The 24691-nt window shown below is 48.5% G+C and overlaps 2 protein-coding genes across 3 annotated transcripts; one reads left to right on the top strand and one right to left on the bottom strand.

Annotated features, from left to right (window-relative positions):
* The first annotated feature begins 703 nt into the window (after positions 1–703).
* M6PR (mannose-6-phosphate receptor, cation dependent) lies at positions 704–5516 on the top strand. The gene is made up of 7 exons (XM_063148664.1): positions 704–859; positions 2255–2425; positions 2594–2766; positions 2857–2966; positions 3157–3287; positions 3842–3968; positions 4519–5516. The coding sequence occupies exons 1-7, from the start codon at positions 795–797 to the stop codon at positions 4639–4641; spliced, it is 900 nt and encodes a 299-aa protein (XP_063004734.1). The 5' UTR covers positions 704–794; the 3' UTR covers positions 4642–5516.
* Positions 5517–5973: 457 nt separating this feature from the next.
* Positions 5974–24631, bottom strand: PHC1 (polyhomeotic homolog 1). 2 transcript variants are annotated; one of them, XM_063148662.1, is made up of 16 exons: positions 24573–24631; positions 20633–20789; positions 19918–20028; positions 18660–18737; positions 18123–18164; positions 17765–17914; positions 16691–16846; positions 15267–15765; positions 14191–14948; positions 12372–12519; positions 12071–12279; positions 11372–11486; positions 10657–10765; positions 9830–9980; positions 9072–9303; positions 5974–8775 (listed from the first exon to the last, which is right to left on the bottom strand). In XM_063148662.1, the coding sequence occupies exons 2-16, from the start codon at positions 20744–20746 to the stop codon at positions 8621–8623; spliced, it is 3027 nt and encodes a 1008-aa protein (XP_063004732.1). In that variant the 5' UTR covers positions 20747–20789; positions 24573–24631; the 3' UTR covers positions 5974–8620. The 2 variants fall into 2 exon arrangements, with proteins under 2 accessions (XP_063004732.1, XP_063004733.1); XM_063148663.1 differs by lacking the exon at positions 18123–18164.
* Positions 24632–24691: the final 60 nt, after the last annotated feature.

Genomic DNA, 24691 nt, shown 5'->3' with positions numbered 1-24691 from the left:
GAGACGCCTCGCTCCTGCAACACAAGTCACTCTGGAGGCACTGCTGGGTGGGGACGGCAAAGCCCAGCGACAGAGGGACTGCTGCGGCAGCGGGAGCGAGGGAAGGGCGAGGCCCAGAAGCCTTTCACCCCTGCCGATGCGGCCGCCTGCCTGCGGCTGCTGCGAACCTGCGCGGGGCACAGGAGAGGGGACAGCGCGACGCCAGCGACAGTCACAGAGCACTTGGGTGAGTTGATGAGCAGCCTGGAGCCCGGCGATCCCGATCCCGGTACCCGTCCCCGTCCCCGTCCCCATTCCCATTCCCATCCCCATCCCCATCCCCATCCCCATCCCCATCCCCATCCCCATTCCCATCCCCATCCCCGTCCCCGTCCCCGTCCCCGTCCCGGGGAGCTGCTCCCCGCTGTTCCCCGCCGCCTCGGCATCGCAAGGGCGGCTCGCTCCGCGCCGTGACGGCTCCTCCTCTCTGCCCGCCCTCGTCGTTCATTGGCAGAAAGGCGGGCGGGGGCGGGGCCCCCGCGCTGAGGCTCACCGTCCATTGGCTGATGGAGAGGAAGTGGGCGTGCCCCGCTGCGCCCCCGGCCCTGCCCGCCTTTCTCCCGCCGCGCTTCATTCGCTCCGCCGCGCTCCTGGGCGGGCGATCCCGGCCGCTCCCGCGCTCCCATTGGCGCCGGGCTCCAGTTCCGCCACGCTCTTCCCGGCTTCCGGCTGGCGGGGCGGGCGAGGGAGCCGGTCGGGACGCGGAGGAGGCCGGTGCCGCCTGTGCCTGTGGTCCCCGGGCCGCCCAGCATGGGATGCGCCTGAGCAGCGGGTCTCTCTTCCCTGTGGGCGGCGGCGCCTGGTCCCGGGGCGGCCGCAGGTGGGTGCGCGGCGCTGAGGACGTGGGGAGCGGGCACAGCGAGGCCGCGGGGCGAAGCCGCGCTCCGTCCCGGGCGGGTCTGGGCAGCGGCCCCCGGCTGGAGGAGCCCGGCCGGGCCGCTCCCAGCGCAGCGCAGCACAGCACGTTCCCGGGGGAAGCCGTGCCCGGGGCTGAGGGCAGGTCCTGCTCTTGGCCTGAGGAGAGAGCAGTCACGAGCCCTCGTGTCACGGGCTTCCTCATTTCGGTGACCGCGCACTGGAACAGATTGCACATGGAGGCTGTGGAGTCTCCCTTACTGGAGATATTCCAGAACCGTCTGGGCACATGTGCTCCAGGACGACCCTGCTTGAGCAGGGAAGTTGGACCGAGTGACCCACTTTGGTTCCTTCCAGCCTTACCCATTCCGTGATTTCTGCGTTCCTAGCCTTCTTTGGGTGCCCCATGGCGAGCAGAGCCCCCGCTCAGCAGCCGTGAGCTGTGGCGTAGGACTCCGGGGGCTCCGGGGAAATCATTCGCCTCTCTCAAACGGGCTCTGTGCCCGCCTGCAGCCAGGTGCTTCTTTAATGGAGGGCCTGCCTTCCACCAGCGACTGGAGCTTTACCAAAATCTGCGGCACAAGAAGCAAAGAGAGATCTGTTGCACTGCTTTGTTTGGCTGGTGCCATCATTGAATGTTTCATTTGTGATTTTAGCATGAACCTGAAAGCCAAATCTCATAGATTATTATTATCATTATCATTATTAATTATTACTGTTATTATCTTCATTACTGCCTTGTTGATTGGATCTTGCATATGATGCCGTGCTTTCCTCCTTTTCTGGTGGAAACTGGGAAGGAAGGGAAGGAAGAAACTGCTCTGTGAAGTTGCAGTTTAGCATTATTAATGTCTTTCAGATCTTCAGTTAAAGGAGTACTGAAAAGATCATTATAAAGATTAAGGCACTTGAACAAACAGAGCCTGACTAATCACAGTGGCTCTTCCCTGTGAAGATGATTGATTAGAGGCCTCATAAATAATTTTCTGCTGACTGGCTTCTCAGTGCAACGCCATAACAAACAGTGGATTATGCCTGAAATTTACTCCAGCGTTCAGTCTGCTGGACTCTGCTCTGGCAGCTAATTAACGTGCTCAGCAGCACAACTTTTTGTGGTCTCAAGGCAAATTCAGAAGAGAGCCCTAAATCGGCCCAGTGAATTGTCTTTGGCTGCACAGGAGATTCAGATTTAGTGTCTCCTGGGAACTGTGAGTTGTTTCTAGATTTCAACTTCTCCTTTTTGCAGTCAGAACTGAGGAAGTGGCTAATCATTGACTCCATGACCTTGAAGTTAGTTTGGAGGGGGCTGAAACAAATCCTTTCTGAAGTTAATCCTGTGTTCTCTGTGGCATGTGTCCAGGATGTCACCACCTTGCCATACCTCTGCCTTGCTGCTGGTCTTTGTGGCCCTGGCTGTAGCAGGGGCCGAGCAGTCAGAAGAGAGGAGCTGTGATGTGGTTGGTGATGAGAGCAGTGAGTCGCAGATGGAGAGAGCCCTGCTGAAGAAACTGGAGCCCCTGAGCCACATGAGGTACAGCACAACACCCTGCAGGCCTTGGGGCTGCACAGTGGGCAGCAAGGAAGGGAAGGTTTGGGTCAGGCTGCAGAATGGACTCTGGTGGGCTTCCTGCTCTGAAGTGCCCACTGCTCCATGTTCTTTGTAATCCAATGGGCTGTCTTTTCTGTCTTCCTGCTGCAGGTTTAACGTGACTGTGGATAAGGACAAAACAGAAAAATACATCTACCAATTCAGGGTGTGCAGGGAGGTTAACAGCACCTCACATGACTTTGGTGGCCTGGTGCAAACAGATAGACAGAGTGGAAAGACCACGGTGATAGGAAGAATCAATGAGACCCAGGTCTTCAATGGAAGTACGGTTCCACTCAATACTTGGCTTACTCAGTAGCTGCCTTTTGCCTCCTGATGTGGATCTGCAGCCTGTGTTGTTTCTCTCCTGGCAGGTGACTGGATCATGCTGATTTATAAAGGAGGTGATTCATATGGCAGGCACTGCAGTGGTGAGAAGAGGCGAGCTGTGATAATGATTTCTTGCAAGCGGGGAGTGACAGCGGTGAGTGACACCTGGGGTGGGAGAGCATCAGGGGGCTGCCAGACCAGTGGCTGGTTGTGAGCAGAGGGGACAGTGAGCTGGCCTCCAGTGTCTGGTGCCCAGCTGCACCAACAGTGATAAAACTGTCTCCTGGTAAAGTTCAGTGTGCGTGGGCACGTTTTCACATGACTTCACTTTTCCCAAATTGCAGAGTTCATTCAGCATTATTTCTGAAGAGCGGGAAAAGGAGCAGGAGTGTTTCTACCTCTTTGAAATGGACAGCAGTGTTGCTTGTCCAGCTGAGAATTCCCACCTCAGTGTTGGCTCCATTCTGCTGATCACGTGAGTCATTTGAAGAGCTGTTTGTGCCTGAGTCATAATCTCCAGTGCTATTTAGAAACGTAGCAAATGCTATAGTAAGACTAAATTACTGCAGTGTACCTTCCCACAGCCACCATTAGATGTTACTATGCCTCTGAGCTTTTTGGACAAAAGCTCTTGCTCAAGGCGTGATGCTGGCTGGTCTGTTCCCAGTAAACGTTTTCCTTCATAGCTTACAGACAAGTGCACTGAAGCATGAGAGATTTGACTTCCTAAAATTATGTGATGGCTCTTTGCCAGAGCTGGGAACTCAGACCGGGAGTCTTGACTCATTTTCTGTGTTTGTGCTTAGAGGCACTACTTCACATAAGGCTGCTAAAAGATTTATACAAGCAGATTGATCACTTGGGGACCTTTTATGGTCTGGTTTCTGTTTACAGCTCTGTTCTTGAGTGGTGCAAGCATTGTTCCAATGATAATGTGACGCAGGTAGCTGGCTCGGAAGAGATTTTCTATAGGGTTTCCTCAGCTTTGATTTTCCTTTTTTTTTTTTTTTTTTAAATTCTGCCTTTTAGGTTTGTGTCACTGATTGCAGTCTACATCATTGGTGGGTTCCTCTACCAGCGCCTCATTGTGGGAGCAAAGGGCATGGAACAGATTCCTCACTTTGCCTTCTGGCAAGATCTGGGCAATTTGGTGGCAGTGAGTAAAAATTCTTACGTATTCTCAGCCTGGCCCATGTTAGGAGAAAAAGGCATTGACTCTGTGGCTTGGGTAGACCTACCACCAAGGTGGAGTACTTTGAAGCAGGAGAAGAGGGTGTCTGTTTCCTTTTTGTTGAGTATGCCATTTTTTAATCCATGCTGAGAACAATTCCCTGCCTTTTTCCTGCAACTGCTCCTTAACAAACTAGAACATGTGCTCCTCAGGAGTTGACACTTTCCAGGTAGAAATGTTCACCCGGGGACTGTGAAATGCTTACTTCTGATTGTGAAATCCTTCCTTGGTCATTGTAGGCAGTGCTATTTATTCTCCATAATTGCCTTGGCCTGATGTTGCGGCATAACTGTCCAGAGCTTTTAAGACTGAGTAGGATGTTTTTAATTCCAAGGTCTGGGGAGATGTTTCAGGTAGCACAAGGATAGGCATAATCCCTTAGTGAAAGAGAAATGGCAGGAGCTGCTGTGGTGTGGTGTGGATGCTGAGTCAATTGCAAACAGTCTGATGCTGGTGCTGTGTCCTGTGCTCGTAGGATGGCTGTGACTTCGTGTGCCGATCCAAGCCTCGGAACGCGCCAGCCGCGTACCGCGGCGTGGGGGATGACCAGCTGGGAGAGGAGTCAGAAGAACGGGATGACCACTTGCTGCCCATGTGATAGGCTTTCCACACCAAGATCTTTTCTCCCCATCTCCCCAGTGCTTGTTTAGCCAGGTGCCTCCCAGCCAGTTCTCCTTCTCTCACTTCTGATTTTCTTTACACTGTTTGCTTCCGCTGTCTCCGGTGTCAAGTCCTGTGGATGCCTCTGGATGTGAACAGCACTGGTTCCTAATGGCATGTCTTAAAAATATAATGCTGGGTTGGGTTTTAAAAGTGCAGCAGAGCCCAGGGGAGAAGTGCTGGCAGTTGAGCAGAAAACAGCAATATGAGTGTTCAGCACTGAGCAGGAATGGGAGATGAATCACTAAGAGGAAAAACAGGGGCATGGATGGGTGCAGAAAGGGAAAAAGGCTATGGGTTAAAACAGCTGACACTGTAAAAGGGATATTCTGTGTCTTTTTATTTTTTCCCTAGGATTTACAGGATCTGTAAGACACTGGAATTATTTTTCTCTGAATGCATTTTCAGCTTTTCTAGCTTCTGCGCTGTTATACAATTTCTGGCAGCATAACTGGCACGGAGTGCTCTATGCCAGACTCTGGGGGTGAAGAGGCATTGGCACCTCTGCAATCTTTTGTTTCCCTAATGGCAGTGGTGTGAACTTCTCAACAGTTTCCTTCAACAGCTGTGCAGGGATGCATGCCATACTCTCAGAATGGAGAGGGACGATGCTGAAAAACCATAGGAGTTAAATGGAGTCAAAATATTTACTTCAGTCAAAGTATTGACTCAGTCTTCTCAATCAGTGAGAAGCAAAAGGTAAAGATGTGCTGCTAAGGAGAAGGAACATTGCTGAAACTGAAAATGACATCAAGACAAAATGAGACAGGTAGCTGCCACTTGAGTTCTGACACAGGCTTCCTGAGGTGACTGCCCACACACCTCAGTCACTGTCAGCATTGTGATTTCACGCACCCCAGAAGTTTCTTGTTTTGCAGAGGGTTTTCCTATGAAGCCGTCAGAATTTCTTTTTATATCAAAGGAACCATGGAAGTCCTGGCTAAGAATGCTGACACACTGAGAACTGCATAAGGGACTCTTACATGGTCAGGTTTCATAAATCACTGTCCCCTTAAGCATGGTGCAGGCCAGTCTTACGACACTTGCCCTGTGCAGATGGTACTTAACATACTGCCACTGGCTGGGAGTGAGAAAGACCCTCTTTTTGGGCCCTGGTGAAAAGCAGGTACACTTGAGTTGTAGACTTAATGGGAACCTTCAGGAACTTCACACCTTGATTCTAAATTGATTTTTATTTGAGAGGCTAGACTGAGCAATCCCATTCTACCCCACTGTGTGGACTGGCTGACAACTGCCCTCAGTCTGGGGGGCAGAGACTGAATAAGCAAGCCACCACTGTGTTAACAGCAGAGTACAGACAAGGTTTATGTATTTTTAAGACACTGAGAGATAAGGGGTAGCCCTGCTTTCTTTCTGGGTTTGGAGTGGGCAAGCAATTCCTGCTTTCTTTGACTTTTGTTACAGCCTCAGTCTTTCTCATAATATGGGAGAAATAGGAAGTCAGTAAGTCCGTTACTGTTTTCATGGTGGTGTCTTAAGGTAATTTTTTTTTTTGTACAAAACACAACTTTCAAAAATAAAGTGACCAAAAAAACCTGGTGAAGTGTTGTGCTGATGTAGCAAGAGCTTGCTTTGGTGCCAGAGCACCTTTTTTCTCACCCAAAAGTCAAGGGTCCTGAGTGTGGGGTGCCTTCTGCCTGAACCCTTGCCCATAGTGAACATGTTTTGGTTAGTTCATTGTTTTTGCTGCCACCTTATTTCACTCCAGGTCCTCTCAGGCCTAAGAGGGAAGACTATCCACATCTTTCAAAACTGGAACTTTAGAGGCTCAGGATGGATGGATTATGCTCTGTATTTTTCTGCAGAAATGGCAGTCAGAAATAACTTCGTGATGAGGTTTGTACTTTCCAAACACTTAGGGGTTAAAAAGCAGCCAGACCTGCAAAGCCTGATCAAGCATTTTTTTTATTAAGAACACTGAACATGAAATGAAGAAGTGAAGCCTTCCCATTTGACTGAAATAAAATCCAGTCCTCAGGAGTAGCTGGTAACAGTGACAGGCTACCTGTCTGCCTACCCTGCCACAGCCAGCCTGCTAAGGATAAACTGGTTTAAGGGCAGCCTTCCTCTGCTCACTGCTGATTCTAACCTCCCCCTCCCCTGTCCCCAGATTACATCAGACCAAACTGTGGTGCCAGGGTGCAAGCAAGCACAGGCAGCTTCCTTTGGGCCTATTTGCATTCACAAAGCCTCAGAAGTCTTCTCACATAAAAAGGATGTCACAAAAGTGAGATTCAGCAACACAGTTAAGACTAGGAAGCTGCTGCCACATTTTATCCAACTACTAAGCACTTTCCTTCCTCTTTTTCTAACGGGTCAATAAAGAGCCCATTTTAAAGATCTCTAATGTTTTCCTACCTATGCTATAAGGCTTTCTCCCATGCCACTACAGCTTTCCTGCAACAGTAGGTGCTTAACACAGAGAACAGCCTTATGTTTCACTCAGGTATTCATGTGAAACTTCTGGAAACAGAAAAGCTGAGATACATGGTTTGTAACACCATCTTGCTCTCAGGTATTTGGCTCTAGAGAGCACTTATGTCTTCACAGTTTGTGTAACTCCTTCAGGTGTTTTGCCTGTTTGAAATAGAGGTGCTTGTGGAAGAGAATAACTCTGCCCAGGTTTTCACCTCTGGCAATTTGGCTACAAAACTGCAGAATACCACATTTGGTCCTTAAAAAAATTAAACAACCAAAGAACCCCTAAGCAAACCTGGAAGGGCTGAGTAGGAGAAAATCAGCCTGTAACATGAATTCTACCCTTCAGAAATGAGAAGTCATATTAAAAGATCAGTATTCAGTTCTTTTAGGGTGTGTGTTTGGTTTCTTGTAACAGAAATACTTGTTTTACAACACAAAAAAACCCCAACAAAAACAAAAAACAAAAAAGCCTGAGGCAAGCAGTACAATCCTGTCAGCCTAAATTTTGTCCTGTAAGCTCTCCTGAGGATAACAAAGACAGACACAAAAAGGAAAGAATACAAACTGGTAAGAAAACACACAAAACAAAGCCCCAGCTCATTTCATGAAGAGCCTTGGTGCTTCTGGAGACTGCTTTGGATCTGTAAATTATGCTCTAACACAATGGGAAGACAAACCTCGTGCTGCAAGGTTCCCTAATGTAAAACAATCCCCTCCCCTTTGAGTTTCCCATCAATTTGTCATAAGTACTCAGGAAAAATCCTCTGACTGGTTCTGAGAGGAGCACCTGGAGTGAATAGCTGCCACAACACTTTAGCTTTACTGTCTCCTGTAGACATGCAGAGTGAAGACAAGACAGCTCCTATTGCCACAGGCCTTCAAGTTTGGTATGCATGCTGGAATGGCTATTAAACCCAGTTCATGAGCAGCCTAGGTATTTTTAAAAGTGGAAAAGCAGCAGCCCCTTTTGCTCAAATTCTTGTCACCTCTGTCACTTGCAATTTGTTAGTTCCCCTTCACAAAAGCCCCAAGCACAGGTGCTCCCACTGTCCGTGTGGGGCCAGCTCTTCCTATGCCTTGAGTTCTGGCAATGATATTCAAAGCTAAGATCTAGCAGACCTGCTGTGGCAGAAAGGGTTGAAGGCAGTTCCCTTTCACAAGTCTTTCAGGACAGAAAGAGATCCCCTTTACATCTTTATGTGGTGTATACAGGGGAGGCATATTCAAAATCAGGAAGAAGGAGAGTTGTTTAAAGGCCCCAGGTGGCAGTTTTCCTTAACCTTGTAGCACCATTAAGAGACCAAGAGATGGGCTTGTGCATGGCAGTTTCAATCAGTTAAATTCCTTCTCATTCTTCTTGAATGCAAGACCACAGGGGACTGACTGTCCCATTCTTCCCCACCCCAGCAGGATGCTCCAAAACTGGCAGCTGCCCTGGGGTCAGAGCAAAAGTGAGAACTCTGGCTTCAGAGTTCTTAGGTCTCCTTGAGGACATTGATCTTGGCACAGATCTTGAGAGCTGGTCCCAGCTTGATGTTCATGGCACTCATGAGATGTTCCTCCTTCAGAAGCAACAGGGCCTGACCATCAATTTCCTGTGACCGAAATTCCTCGGCAATTTCTTGGCACCCTGTGGTGCAAACAAAAAAAAAAAAACAATAAGAAACACATGTGCATTGGGCACTCCCCTCATTCCTCCTGCATATCTGGCAGGTACAGAAAAGCAAGCCAAGACTCTAACCAACCCCTTTCCACACTCTAGTCCACACTCGCCTTGAGCACACAGGCTACTTGAGAAATAAATGTTGAGAATCCATCTCTATGATCTACTCAAATTCAGAAACATGTCCAAAAGCAGTAGGCACCACTGAGCCCAACTCCCCATGCTACTGGATCACAAGATAGAGGAGAGGATCTTAACTTCACCTTGCAATGATGCAATGAACTCGTACACTTCCTCCACACTCCAACGACTAGGGTTGCTTGACAGGAAGACTGGGTTGATGCCATGTAGATCTGGGGTGGGGGGGGCCATATTAGAGTTTGCCAGGTCCCTCTCTCCATGACTGGCCCTTACTGACAGGGGTCCTGGAGATGTAGGGGACAAAGCTTCATCATAGCTGGAATTATCAGAGCCTCGACTCGAGTCTTCCTGGCCCTACAAGCCCATAGGAAAGAAAGAAAATAAAAGGGGTTTTGTAAGAAATTCACAATTACAAGCTGCAAAACAAGACATTGGGAGCAGCAGACTTTGTCCCAACAGTCTGGAACAACTGTCCCAGGCTGCTGGTACAGAGGCAGCTGATACAAGAGCTCCCTCTCTTCCTCACATCAGAACTGAGGCTCATTCCATTCATCTATAGCCCAATTTAAGTCATTCATGTGAAAGACTGCTAATCAAATGGGAAAAGTAGATTGTTTTCTGCCAAGGCTGTCAGCAGGTCTTACTCACTGAGACCTTCAAGATGCACACAGGAGCGAACACAGAGTGCACAGAACAAGTACGAACGTGAATACGCTTCCTCCAGTCCGTGAGGGATTGGAACAGCTCCCTGTGCCTTGTGTAACAAGTGTGTCAGCATGCCCACGGCACATCCTACATGACAGCATCCACTGTGACAAAGTGGTACAGCCAGAAGGGACAAGCCCTACACAGACCTGCCTTGACAGGTGTGTGTCCTTACCCTGTGGCGCTTGCCCTGGATCTTGGTTCGAGCGATTTCGGAGCTGCTGCGCCGTGGTCCCCGTCGGCGCACACGGGCATAGTTGGCTTCCTGGAATTCCTTCATCTTCTTTCTCTGCAGCCGGAACTGATGGCTGCAGCTGACATTGTACCTCAAGTAAGCAGGAGCAGAACAGCAGTTAGAAAGCAGCAACTATCTAAACCAACTACGTCTCCTTGCTCTAGATGGGGATAAGACTCCTCGTTACCATCAAGTTCTGTTCCTCCTCCTTCTAAGACTTCCTCTCGGAAAGAACCAGTCCAGACTTCTGACACAAGCAATATTTGGACACCAAAGTCTTGATCTAACATCTGAAGGGTCAATTAAGTAATTCCCCTAAGGGAAAAAAGACCCATAACAAGCACTCTGCTATCAAGAGGAGGCAGCCATGACTAGTCTAACTTTTCCACATTTTTTTCCTCAATGCTCCCTTGTGTCTTTGTCTAGTAGCAATGCATGAGACAGCTACCAGTATGCATTTATGTAGTGAGTCAAATGTACATTCCTCTGAAGAGAGGTTCTTTACAGCCCCAGAATTTCCCCCTTCACAGTTTATTTTCTGAGCAAGCTCGAAATCCTGTTTACACCCAGCATCCCATCCACCTCTCCAGACCCAGAAGCATTTACAAATCATTTAGAGTGGTAAAGGATCTCTGTGGCCAGTACATGCCACAGGAGGAGGATCAGATGTACTGAAAGGCGGTACACTACTTGGAGAAGGGGACAAATGCCCAGTTCCAGCAAACATATAGTCACAGATAGGGAATATTACATCTTGCTGTTATTACCTTTTAGCACAGGTCATGGAACAAAACCTCTTGGAGCCACGGAACTGGCTTGCTGGGGCATACTTCCCACAATATTCACACTTCAACAAGTTTGCCTTCTTGTCAGGCTCTAGTGAGATACAGAGTAACACACCAGTTGGTGATCTGAACTGAAGCATATCACACACTCAATGATTCCCCATTCCACTGCTCTTCTTCTGAGCAGACAGATGCCAAGCACTATTTTCTACTGAATCCAGTTAGCTTGGGAAGCAACTGGGAAAAGAGAAGCACAAGCTCCACTAATTAGGATTAGGGTTAGGGTTATGGATATGGAACAGAGCAGTTTTTTTCTCCTGGTCAGTACCACTTAATGAAACAAACAAAAAATAGCATATTCCTCACATCCTACAAGGCTGTGGAGGAAATCCCCATCACTCTGCCCTGTCCACACATCCTTCACAGCTTACAGTCATCAAAGACACGTACAGTTCAGAATCTCCTGCTTCCTACTGACACAGGATGTGTAGATCATATTCACAAAAAAAAAAAAAAAAAACCCAAAAAAAACCATTGTCACTCTTCTGGCACTCAAAAAAGCAAGATCCTAGTTCCATAGGTCAAGTCTCTAAGGAGCTGGCAGGAAGAGATACAAGTCCATAATACATTAAGTTAGTAATACAGAGCAGAAACTTTCTGTAACACACTAGCTAGTCCTCCTGGTCTTGAAACTCACCCATGGAAGCACTATCCTCTCCCAGAGAATTGCTGGACAGGTTTTCATTCTGACCAGAAGGAGCCTCTCCCTGCAATGGTTTCTCAGATTCTTTCAGCAGCTGAGAACAACCCACCTGGATAGGGAGAGAATGAGTTGGACCCACCAATAAAGGATTCCCTGCGTCCATCACCCTCTGCCAAGGTATGTGCAGTTCAAAATTCAACTCAGAAGAATATCTCTGCCTAACACAGAAGGAGAGATGCTGAAAAAAAGTCATTACTGCTTCCTGACTCACAGGCTTGGCTGTTCATTTCAAGGTCCCCAAGCACTATCTGCCTTGAATAATGTCCAATTCCACGTAACTCCATTTCCCCCTCTTTACTTCAACTTCACTTGTTGCCTATTCAAAATGCATCTCTCCCTCACAGAGATGAGAGCCTCCTTACAATTGCTGCATTAATTATTGCTTTGGTGACAACTGGAGTAAGAGTTGCTGCAACACTTGTTTTACTCCTTCAAACCCCTTCTCTTTAATAACACCTCTAAATGTCTTGCTTCATTCACGACACTGCCTTCCCTTCCTCTTTACTGTCTGTGTCTCAGGCTAAAAATGCTGAATTGGAATATGGGAAAAGATACTCCTATGCAAAGATGGAAGCCCACCACCCTCCCAAGAAAGTGCTACACCTCCTTCCCCCACAACAAAAAAATCCCTACTGGAAAGGGCTCTGCTCCCTCCTGGATGACAAAGCCTTCAATGATGTGTGTGAGGATCTGGGGCTTGACGATGGCTTGAGGAGGTTTGGAGTCTCCCATCTGACGTGACACCAATGCCAGGTTTGGGGTGGAAGCAGAGGTGGGAGTGGCTGAGACTCCTTCACTTGATGTGGCATTTGGGGTTGCAGTGGCAGCAGGATCAGAATTATCTGGAAAGTTAACAGCACAGGCATGAGCTAACTTTGCTCTACCTACTTCAGGTCATTAGCACAGACAAGCAGAGCTCTCCTTTATGCCTCACCTCCAAGGCCACTCTTCTCCTCCATGTTTTTGGGGTTGTCTGTTACAGGAGAGGACCTGGCAGGCACGAGTGTGGTGACACTGGCTGGCTCCTCCTTCTCTTCCTCTGACTCTGCCTTGCGCTTTACTGCCAAGGTCTGAGATTTGCCCTGCATGAATACAGAGGAACACGTAAGCAGATAGAAAAGCTCCTAAGCAAAGAACAAGCCAGATTAAAAAAAAAAAAAAAAAAAAAAAAAAAAAAAACAAAAAAAAAAAAAAACAAACCAAAAACCCAAAAGAAAAAACAACAAAGCATCCTGCTCCATCATACTTGATTTCCAGCCTGGTTTCTTCTCGAGATGCCTCTAGCTCCCACAGCACATATCTCTACTTGGGAGCATTTGTCTAACAAGGAACAAAGCTTGAGGAGACTCACTGCCACAGACTAGGATCTGATGTCCCAAGTCATGTTGGTACACTGGCAAAAACCAAGACACTGTGTGAACCTCAAAGGATTACTGCAGGAAGAAATGGAATGGCATTCACCCAGCAGTTTCCAAACAGATTTTTTGGATAAATCAGATCAGTTTCAATGAAGAGTTGAAAAAGCAGGGGACACGCATTCACCAGGAGCAGAACTGACCCCCTGCTCTAAAAATCAAGACAAATCCTGTGACACCTTCCTGAAGAAGCAGACAGAGTTTAGGAGTCTCAGCAACTGGCTAAAAAGGTGTTCAAGTCAAGGTTGGATGGAGGAACCTGGTCCACTGAAAGGTGTCCCTGCCCAAGGCAGGGGTGTTAGAATTATGTGATCTTGAGGGTTCTTTTTAATTCCAATTACTTATGATTCCATGATCTAAGCTGGCGAAGTGCTGTTGTCTCAGGGATTTAGGTAGGCCCTAGCTGGACAATTCACAACAACATGGATACGGCCTATGGAATTTGAGTTTTCCTCTGCATAGCCTGTTGCTAGGGGATCCTCTGAGGCATAGTCAGTGGATGGTACCAGACACCAAGAGATCTGTAACCCAGAAATATCCACATTGGAGCAGTTAATGAAAAACTGCAGCCTCTGGGAAAGACCCGCACTGGAGAAGGACTTTATGAAGGACTATATCCTTTGTGAAAGACTGTATCCCATGGGAGGGATTCCCCCATGCTAAAGCAAGGGAAAAGCATGAGGGAGAGAGAAAACCTTATGAGCTGACCACAGATCCCATTTCTCGTCCTCCTCCTTTCAGGGGGAGGAGGTAGAAGAGTCAGGAATGAAGCTGAGCCTGTGTAGAAGGAGGGAGGTATTTTTTGCATTTGCTCTTACTTCCAATTATCCTACACTAAACTGGCAGTAAAATAAATAATTTCCATAAACTGAGTTTGTTTTGCCTATGATGATCACTGGCAAGTGATCTCCACATCCTTATCTCAACCCACAAGTTTTTCACTGTATTTTTCTCCTCCTGTTGTGTTGTGAAGGGAGAGTGATGGAGCAGCAACTTGGTGGCCATCCAGCAGCCAGCCAAAGTGAACCAAACCCCATTGTTAAATGGGATACTCAGTATGTGATGTGGATACCCACTCCATCTGGGGCAGGCTCTGAGTCTCATTTATTAACTTCATGCAAGCCTTTGAATGATAATGTGGAAGAGAAATGCTTGTAGTCAGTAACCCCAGGGGTAGGATTGGAATTAATGTTTTTGAGGTAAAAAAGTCTCCACATCCCTTTCCCCAAACCCCTTACCCATCCCATCCCACTGACCTGGGCCTGGACTGCGATTGGTGTCCTAGGAATGAACAAAGAGAATCCATATGCTATTCTCCTTCTCAATGGTATCACTTACTGGCAACTGGACAGACTGCATGTAGAATGCTGCTGGCATCTGAGCCACAACTGGAGAGGAAGCTGGGCTCTTCACCATGTGGACCGTGCCTTGAACTTGTGCCAAATTCACCCCTGTGGTGAGAGGGGGAGCTTCCTGTGAGGATGCTGGAGCTGAAGATGATGATGGGGAAGCAGCATGGGTTTGGGAAACAGGCTGGACTACAGCTGGCATTCCCCGGGAAGTCGGCACCGCTGCAGCAATCTGAGCCAAGCCCAGTGCTTGGGCTTGGCCTGAGCCCTGCTGCCGAGTGCCCACCACCTGCACCGGGATGTGTGGAGGAGGCTGCTGTGCTGCTGACATTTTGGCAGGCCCAAGCTGAGGGGGTTTGATGGGGGTGACCAGAGATTTTGATTGGATAGGAACAGGTGACTTGGTGGCTGGCTGGCACGGACTGTCCTGCTGGAGCTGTAAATGCGGTGGCTGGGACTGCAACATAGGCTGCACCACAAGGGTCTGTGCCTGCTGCTGGGTTTGAGGGGGAGCCTGCTGCTGTGGAGGCTGAGCTTGCTGCTGCTGCTGGGTCAGAGATGCTGCTTGCTGCTGTTGCTGCTGTTGAGCCAGTTGGAGATGGGTGGCTGTGTGGAGGAGCTGGGACTGGCGGTGCTGGAACTGCTGCTGGTGAATGGCTATCTGCTGCTGGATCACCACCTGCTTCTGCAGATGGATCTGCTGCTGCTGCTGGATCAGCGAGTGTGGCTGGATCTGCGTATACGTGGCTATACAAAAACAGTAAGAAAAAACAGAGCACAGAAGTTAGCAACAGTGCAGCTGGGAACAACAACAACAAAAATAAGGCAGCCACTGCACTGCTTTGAGACATTAAACTCCAAAATAACTGACAGCTTACTTGCAGAGGACATGACGGATTAAATCGACTTCTTGTGCTAACAGAAGGGGATAACCCCTTGAGACAAGTCTCTGGCAGGACCAAAACTGGGAGACATGCTGGAAAACCTTTTACTACCAGGCTTCCAAATGTCCTTCTTGTGAAGGCCCAATGATTTTGAAGAGAAAGAAACAGCTGAGTTTTTTACCTGAGCTGATCAGCGTCTGGCTGGGTGCTGGTGTAGCTGTCCTGGTGAGGTTCATGCCCACTGTTTGCTGTCCACCAGTGTCTGTGTCACCCTTCTTTGCAGCTGCATTCTCCGTCTCTGTCTGGCTGCCCTGGCTGACAGTCACGGCCTGGGCAGCCGCCACGGGCAGTGGCTGAACCACCCCGGTGCCCTTCCTCTGGCAACTGCCAGCGGCACCCGCTGAGGAGCTCTGGCTCAGTGCCATTGAGGGCTGGCTCCCACCGGTGGCCACCACGCCCCCGGAGACACCATTGCTGCCCGCTGCAGCCTGGCTCAGGTTGAGGGACTGGCCCGCCCCGCTGGAGGAGGCCTGGGCCACGGCCATGCTCTGGCCCGTGCTGGCGGCCTGTGGTAAGCCCGAAGCCTGAGAGCTGCCTGGCAGGGCCGTCTTCTGAGCAGAGCCTTGGAGCTGGGCGTTAGTGGCAGAGGTCTGCTGGCTCCTCACAGCCAAGTTCTGCACCTAGAGACACACACAGCAAACAGAACCCATGTGCTTTATACACGGTGCTTGCCGGGAGTGTGACAGAGCACACAAAGCAACGCACTCTGCAGGGATGCAGGCTGAGTTGGTGCCTCAGGTCTCGTGTGAGGAGCTGCTAACACTGCAGGGCAGAGCTCAGCACGACCCTCCCCAGGAAGCACATTATGCTGAACTCTCTCCTGCCCAATCTCTGATGGAAGTAACAGATCTCGTGGCACTTAGTGAACAGGATCTGGGGACACAGTCTTTCTCCAGGGCATGGGACAGACTTCAGACCTGCCTGCCATACCCTGGCATGGTTAGTTCAGCACAGCTCTAGAAGCACTGAGTTACCCCTTTAAAGACCAGTCATTCATTTTCAATTTTTGTGCCACCTGCCTGCCGCAGGCCCACGGATCTACTCGTGGCCCACACCCTTTCCAATTTCACTCTGCATTTTGGTGCTGCCATCCTCTGTATTTACTTCTGCTCCAAATGCCACATTATCTCCAAAATTAGATCACAGCTGACTTTTCTTTAAAAAAGTTGCTTCAGACAACTCTTTGGCATCTTTACAACAATGAACCAACTGGATGAAGGAATACTACCTCTGGCAAAGACTCTTAATTGGAGTGTGACTGAAAACTGTACATAGAACTCAAGAGTTCTTTTCACACAATCACAGCCAAGAAACTGTGAAGATGGGATTGATCCAGCCTGTGCTCACCTCAGAAATTTTAAGCAGAAAATATTTTCATCTCTGGAGGCAGACAGCAAACATGAAAACATGGTGGCAAAATCTCCTGCCTGCAGAGGGACAAGGGCTGGGGATAAAATAGCTCTAATGTGCTATACAGGGACAGCTTGAGACAAAGAGCAGAGTGTGGTGCGGCAGAAGCAGGGGAAAGGGAGGACGGTCACTGACCTGGTCTGTGTCTGCGTGCACCCCAGGAGACTGAGTGGGTGGTACCTCCTGCTGGACAGCAGCCACAGCCCCATTGGGCATCAGGATGAGCTGGGAGGCGAGAGGCACATTGCGGCCCAAGGTCCGGTTCACCTGCAACAAGTTCCCCAGCTGCGGCTGTTGGCATCAGGTGGTGTGCAGTGCAAGGAACAGAGGTAGAAGAGAGAAAGGAAGACAAAAAAACCACAAGCAAACAGATCATCAAGGAACACTAGGCTGCAATGTCACTCATTGCAAAACCACCAGCCCTCCCTGCACTGCAATACTGAACATAACCCTCCGAAGCAAGAAACTGGGAACAGTTTCCTTATGGAAACAAGCACTCCTCTATCTAACATAGGCCTGGGCTAACTCCCACAGACTGCCCAAGGCTGTGTTATCTAGAACTGGTTGAACTACAGTGATAAAAAACATACATCCAAGATTAGTGCTGCTTGAAAAGTAGGGGATTACAATCTGTATCTGAAGTCAACTGGAAAACAGAAAGTAGGTACCGAAACCCCAGACTGGACTCCACAGTCAAGCCTAATGCTTCCCACCTAGCTGCACTTCAAAGCAATTAAAAGGATGACATTTGTTCACATTGATTTATTTGTCTAGGATTACTTGAATTCTGACTTACATCCCTGAGCTCAGCAAGCAGTAGAAGAGTAATTTACCATGTATCTGTTCCAGCATTGAACCAGAAGAGTAGCTTTATTTCTGTGAGCTACATTCAAGTCTAGGACATGTATTTCACATTTACACTCTAGTGAGAAGTGCTATGGAACCTTTAATATCTGCAGAGCAGAGGCACACAGAGTTGTTAATATTCTCACCTGAGCCGCACAATACACAGCTCATCTATCTCAAAGGCTGAGCCCAGAATCAAGCTTGTGGTTTCAGGGATGAGACCTTCCCCATGCAATTTTAAAATGTACTGCAACAGCCTTAAAGCAAGGTTAGTCTGTAGGTGCTGGTAATCCCAAGCAGTGAAACTCTGCAGAGGCTGCTAAGTGGGGCCCAGTCAGGACACACGTGCTGCCCATCCCTTACCCGCAGGTACATCTGTGCCTGTGACTGGTTGAGAGGAGGTGAGGTGGTGTTCCCGAGGAGCACAGACTGCGTCAGCGTGGTGGCGCTCGGGGAGCTCACACTCTGCGACCGACTGATCAGCTGAGCAGCTGACGTGGTGGCAAGGTTGATCTTAGAAGAGAAAAAAGCTTCAAATCACATATGAAGAGATGGAGGCCAAGAAATAAGTACAAATATGCTTAGTGGGGTACAGTCAGAACGGACATTTTACAGTTTTTTCCTGCATCCCACAGGGGACCAAGAAGAAGAAAGTTCTTGTCTTAGAGGGCTTGTCCTACAGGCTACACAATCTATATTAGCCAGAGCCCTGGATACTGACCTCATTTGTATGCTGAGCTTGAGAATCACTGTTAGCATGCAACTGCAATAAGAGATCCAAAAAAATACATCATTTTCTCCAGCCTCCCAAGTAAAGGTAAAAAAACCCACAAAACCTTCTCTACCAACTCATCTACTCTCTGAGCAAATCCAAGCTCCTCAACACTCACTGTAAAACCAGACATCCTCTCATTCAACAAACTACTGCTCTGCCTAAGACAAAACCTGCTCACAACTCCTCCTTCTTACAATTCCCGAGCCTTTTCTAATCCATGACAATGTATCCCCAAAGCCTCAGCAAACAGAGATCTATGTCTACCTTTACAGCTAAGAGGCCTCTCCCACCTAAAAACCTCATCTGGTATCCTCAAGCCCCACCAATAACAACAGCACCCCAAATCCTCAAAGCTGTCTGCATCCTGTTGATTCCCAGGGTTCTTAGAAGTTGTGTGCATCCTAAAAGACAAGGAGGAGACAGAACAAGGTGGGGAGGGGGAGGGAGGCTCTGATATGTGTGTGAGGGAGCAGTTTTACTTACAGAAGCCTGGGTGGTGGTGGTCTGTTGCGAGGTGCTAGTGTTGGGGGAGCTGGCCTGTCTACTGGCGGCAATTGTAGCCTGCAGGAGAGATTGGCAGAGAAATGAGTGCCTGAACAAACCTTTCAATCCAGCCCAATTATTAGGCTCTGTCAGAACACCCAGTCCCTTACCCTCAGAGTGCATGACCTCCAGTCCTTCCACCCATGGGTACATGCACTACTCTTGCCCAGCCTGTCATAGCACACTCTGCAACCCTCACCCTGATGCTGAAATCCACTGTTAGCACCCAGACATTCCCTGCAATATTAGCAATTTGTTGGGCTAATTAGGCAGTTTAGTAGCAAAGCAATGGCACTCCAAGTAACAAAATTCAGATTAGAGAGCATATGGTTTGTGGAAGAATATAAATATTGATAGACTTATTTCCCCCTCTCTGATGCCAGGGGAATTCCCCTTGCATGAGTTTAGTTAGTTTTGTAACTAAGATTTGCGCAAAACTGACGAGAAGATTCTATTTCTTCTATACTATAAGACTGCAGTCAGGGATTTTGAGAACAATGACGTACTGGACTAACTGCCAAGGAGTACAGCTACTGAGGTATTGTTACACAAAAAGAATGTATTCATGTCACACATAATCCATTTTGAGCTGATGATTAAGTCTAGTAGGTGAGCAAAGGTGATAAAGGAAAAAAAAACACTCAACATTTATGTATCATAAAATATATTGAATTATATTGATCTGTGTATGTCTCAATTAGTGACAGCCTCCTGGTTGGACTGGCTTACCCTCCTGCTGGTTAAGAAAACATGACTACTAAGTTTTAAGACAGAAATTTCAGAGAATGCTGCCTGAAACCTCATGCAAACACAAATGTTCATTCTCAGAGAAGCAACTACCCACTGATCCCTTTAATACACTTTTTAAGCACTACTGCATCCACTGTTGATTTCACCACCCATCTTTTAGTTAAAGAAGGTGCAGGGGGTAGTAATAGGCCTCTGAAGTGCAAGTTCCTTGATGGTGATGTCAAATTTTATCTTCCCTTGCTCTGTAGCCAAAAAAATAAATTAATCTTTGCTTCAGGCTTCCAGTTGACTGGCTGTTTGTATTAACTCTAAACAATGTGTTTAGGGACTCATTGTCTTATCAGGGATCACGATGACTCGGTGCACAAGGCACTGTATAAAAACAGAACCTCTGGATCTTCCCCAGAGAATGATCCAACTCCTCTCCTTCTACCTCTTGGCAACTCACCTGCTGGACAGCAGCCAGGCTGTGAAGTTGGGCACTGTTAAACTGCTGCTGGAGCATAAACTGATGGAAGTACTGGGCTGCATTGGGCTGTCTCTGGAGTGCCTGCAGAGCCTAGATAAAGAAGAAAACACAATTGTCAAAAACTGCATGCCATTAAAATGTGATTGAAGAGAGCAATGACAAAGTGAGCCAGCCATGAGAACATCCCTAGACCACAAGAAAAAGCATGCAGCAGATCAGCACATCCAAATCCATAGTACACTTACAGATTTGGTGACACACTGAATCACAGGTGTATTCCAGGACAATGGGAATCACACTTTGCAAGACTTTAATAAACTTTAGGAATCTGGGGATGTGCATGGTCACACTGGCAGACAAATGTTCCTGTGCAGTTTGTGTATGGAGAGCATAGAGAAACTGGGATGGCAAACTGATTTGCTCTAGAACAGCAGGCTAAAACCTATCTATTGAATCACAGTACAGATTAAATCCAGGAGGCTGGACACCAAAGGAGTAACCTATAAAACAAGAAGCCTCAGGCTACAAGAACTAAACATTACGTTTAGTTGAAGAATTTCTAAATCTGAAAAGATGACAGTCCTCTAAGCACAGTCCCACCTTGACACACAAAAACGCAGAGGAACACAAAAGGGCTCACCACCACCTTCCAGTGATGGAGTGCCATCCCAGAGCACAGCCTGGGATGTCTCACCTGTACTGCCTGCCGCTCATAGAGAGACATCTGCGAGATCTGAGGCCGGGTGCTTCCTCCAGAACTGGAGCTCCCGCTGGTGGAGTTGGAGTTCTGCTCACTTTCGGTCTCCATGGCGACAGGATCCCAGGAGCTCAGGCTGAGATGGACTCCAGATCTACATTGAAAGAACTGGAAACTAAGTCAGGCTGCAGAAAGAACCAAACTGCATTTCATTACATTACACAGCTTTTGTACTAGAATATCTCAATACCAGTCTCCATGCTCATCCTAGCTACATGTTAGGGACCAGGGAAGCTGGGATTCTAAAATCACCCAGAAATCTTACTCACAGTTTAAATCTTTTATTACCACCAGAAACATAATGTGCATATTTTCATACTTTTATTGCCATGCTATAGTTGCAAGCTACAGTATCCTGAACTCTTAAAAAGGTATTGGAATGAAGCAGCAGCTGCAGCTCATTAAAACAATTCTGGTTACAGACCTGACCGCCTCTCCTGTCAGTAGAGACTAGCAAACCGAGGCAAACTGCACTGTGCTTCCAGTCCTGCAATGCACTTTGGCAATTTCTGATCCTCTCTTCCTCCAGTCCCTCAGCTCCAATGCCCTACTGATACCAACTGAGTCCCTCTTTCTCCCAGTTTAGCCCCCAGCCCTCGACTCTTTCTTCTTCTGATCACATGAACTTTCCAGCTACTTGTTGCTCCCAACACATCTTAACTTGAATATTAGATTAGAATCTGGTATCTGTGGTGGCAAGTTCCTTTCAGGAGGAACACAGTCAGAAGTAGAGTGAATTAAGTGTTCACTGGCAAAAGCTGCTGAAGAGGTCATGCAGAACCAGGGAGACCTTCCAGCAGCAGAAAGATGAGTTGCAGGACTGAGAAAGGACTGGAGAAGGCTTTCATCAGCTAAGAGGAAGAGAAGTGAGACTGAAGAGAGTGCTTGGCAGAAGAGTAGCACATTGAGATGATCAGGGAGTTTCCTGCAGCAAGAAACATGAGCTACACAGGGAGTAGCAGCAGGAGGGGCTAGAGTCAGAAAAGGGAGAGAAAAGTGATTATACAAAAGAATTCCATTGGAAAAAAAGAAAACCAACCTGAGTTTTTAGAACTCCATGCAATATTAAAAAAAAAAAAAAAAACTTCTGATAAGTCTTTTCACCAAGACAGCCTATTTGTTTCCAAAGTACCAGCTCATTCCTCTGTAGCATATCTGAGACCTCTAAATGAGACTCCTATAAATGAGCTTCCAGGAGCCAGAGCAGCAGCACAGCCTCTTTATCTAGCCCTTTTAAAATCCAGATTCTGAGCTTTATAAACGTCACCAAACATTTTCCTGGTGTATAAGCAAACAGACCTGTGCAGCAGAAAAGGAGACGCAACAATACTCTCAGCCAGACAACTTTTTAAATTCTGAAATGGTGCTAAGAGCAGCAGATGACTTTAAAGTAGGACAATAGCATTAACTCTGCAGAGAATGGATGGCTAAATCAGGGAACTGCTGCTTCAAACCTGCTGCTCAAAATCTGAAATATTCTTTAACTGGCAAGCAGAGTGCTGCTGCTCCAGTCTGGTCTTCCAAAATCATCTTCACCTCTGCCCTCAAGTCCTGCCCAGGCATCTCCCTGCTGAGAAAAACTGGCTTCCTGCACTGCTTCAGCAGTGGCCACCTTCTCCTCAGCTGAGACACACCTCCTCCTAACTGGCCACTACTGTCTTCAGGCACAACTCTATTTCAGCTAGAAACAGCCTGTCAATAAACCTACCCAGAATACAAAAGCTCTTGCAGAAGCAACTGCCTTAAAGATCTTCCCCAGAGAGGAAAAATTAAATGAGGCCTGAAAATAAACACTGAGAAGGGAAAGAATACAGACTTTTTGAAAGAATGAAACTGTGGTGGATAAATAAAGTAGTTTGAGTGGGGTTAAAATGCACATGAACACATTACACCAAGTTCTCCAGTAGCTCAGATGCCATTAGGAGACAATTTATGTTCCCTTGCCCACCTCAACATCCCAATGCAGATCCTCCTCCTTCACCTCCTCCCTTCTAGGGCTCATTAGATCAACTTGGGTAGCTGCAGGAAAGATACCCTAAAACCCTATTTTCTGTCACATCACAGAACTGAACTACCTTACTTGTGATGCCACAAGTGCCCATGAGAGAGGAAAGGATGTAAGTGATGTTCACCTTAGCTACAGCAAATACCCTTGTCCTCAACAGCTTCAGCAGGAGAAGCCAGGCTTCTGCCTTGGTGCTCTGCTCCACCAATCTGTGTTTCCTCAGGAAGCAGCACCACCGATTCCTAAGATTTCCAGCATTCTTGAGAGTTCCATATTGATCTAGATCTTATTAAAATCCTAGCATAAACAGAATCTTACTGAAACACCTCTGCATGAGGCATAGAAAAATTCTGGTCTCTCTGTAGGCAGAAGGCCTTTTGGAGATGTGGACAGAGAAGCATACGCTCACTTTGCAGAAGGGCAGTAAGAATTTTAAGTCGCTTACAGCAAGGAGAGTTATCCAGCAAAACTCTTTCCAAACAAAAAAGTGAAAAGGCAGAGCATTTCCCCAAGCAAGTTCATCTAGGGATGCAGCTCCATGTTAGTGTAATCCGATCCAAACACAGGCCATTTCCACACAAAACAGGAGAATTACACATTCTCCCCTCCTCCAACTGCATCCCCAAGCACTTTCCTCTTACAAAAACCTAGTGATCACTGGGCTATCACATCACTTGACTCAGCTAGCTGCTCCGTGAGATGGATAACCTACTAAAAATTATTAAACCATGGATTTTCCAAACAAACAAACCAAAAAAGGAAAACCAACACACAGTTAACAACGTGGCCACTACTGGAAATTAACCTTTGAACAATAGCTAGAACTGCATCCCTAAAAGGCAGACACAGAAGGACACAAAAGCTTTTTAGCACCATGGCAGGAATGACCACACAGCAAAAATGACGGGAAGGAGAAGGGAGAAAACTGGCTCAGGCAGCAGTACAAGCATGAGAACATGGACCACTCCAGAGCCTAACCCACACTTGCTGCTCCCAGCACACAACGAGAATACCACAGGTGGCCCATCTACAAGTTCCTGACCCTTCTCATGCACAAAGGCAGACAAAAGTCAAGCCAAACAATACTCTAATCACTAAGCACTAGGTAGGAGGTTGAAAAGTTTGACTTGCTCACCCCATCCATTCCCCGGGGACACGACTGCTGCCTGCATAACATTTTCTAACTTTCCTAAGTGGTTTTGTCACTTCATCCTTGAGAAACTAAGTTAGGAAACACGTAAGATTTACACGGGTTTACTCCACAGGTTTGGAGGAGCAAAGCTAGCATACCGTACTACAGCATACTCGCTGCTGCTACTATATGCCTCTACAACAGTTTCCAAGCCACACAAGCAGAGGTGTGGAACTGCCGGGACAAGCTGCCGGCTCTGGGATGCTCTGGAAGCAGCAGTGGGTGCGACGCTCCAGCACTGCGGGACCCTGGCACCACCTGGTCCCCACCCCTCGGTGCCCAGCCCGCCCTTCCCCGCCAGGCGCCTCGCCCGGCCGGCGGCGGGAGAGAGCGAGGCAAGGATGGAAGGAGGGCAGGATGGAAGGGGACGGCGCGGCTGCAGCCACCCAGGCCGCCGGCAACTCCGGCAGCAAAGTTCATCCGACACGGCGTGCGGGCGCCCTGCCCGCCCGTGCCGAGCCCGCAGCCCCGCCGCGGCGGGAGGCGGGATGCGCCGCAGGATGCCCGGAGCCGGCCGGGCGGCGGCTGCCCGGGGGAGCGAGCGGGGCTGCGCGGGGGAGCTGCCCGGGGCCGGGCCGGCCAGACAATGGCTGCTCCGCCGCCGCTGTCAACTTCCATCCCGCGCCGGCCCCGGGGAACTCTCCCCGCCGCGGCCGCCCGCGCCCCGGGCCCCGCCTCACCTGCAGCCGCCGCGGCTCTGCCCCGCTCCGCTCCGCTGCCCCCCGCCCGCCCGCGGGACCCGCGCTGCCGCCGCCGCCGCACCGGAGCCCCCGCACCGCCACCGCGCCCGACACGCCCC

The sequence above is a fragment of the Melospiza melodia genome, chromosome 2 (genome assembly GCF_035770615.1).
Source record: "Melospiza melodia melodia isolate bMelMel2 chromosome 2, bMelMel2.pri, whole genome shotgun sequence".
Taxonomy (NCBI): Eukaryota; Metazoa; Chordata; class Aves; order Passeriformes; family Passerellidae; genus Melospiza; species Melospiza melodia.
Note: the sequence above shows the minus strand (reverse complement) of the source record. Positions and strands in the feature narration are given on the sequence as shown.

Bases quoted from the DNA above. Each gene is read 5' to 3' on its own strand.
- M6PR (XM_063148664.1), top strand. From the start codon at position 795: ATGCGCCTGAGCAGCGGGTCTCTCTTCCCTGTGGGCGGCGGCGCCTGG. The intron at 860-2,254 runs GTGGGTGCGCGG...GCATGTGTCCAG, and splicing joins TGGTCCCGGGGCGGCCGCAG to GATGTCACCACCTTGCCATA. The intron at 2,767-2,856 runs GTACGGTTCCAC...CTCTCCTGGCAG, and splicing joins GACCCAGGTCTTCAATGGAA to GTGACTGGATCATGCTGATT.
- PHC1 (XM_063148662.1), bottom strand. From the start codon at position 20,746: ATGGAGACCGAAAGTGAGCAGAACTCCAACTCCACCAGCGGGAGCTCC. The intron at 12,280-12,371 runs GTGAGGCATAAA...TTAACTTTCCAG, and splicing joins GGAGAAGAGTGGCCTTGGAG to ATAATTCTGATCCTGCTGCC. The intron at 9,304-9,829 runs GTAAGGACACAC...ATGGGCTTGTAG, and splicing joins TCCAGGGCAAGCGCCACAGG to GGCCAGGAAGACTCGAGTCG.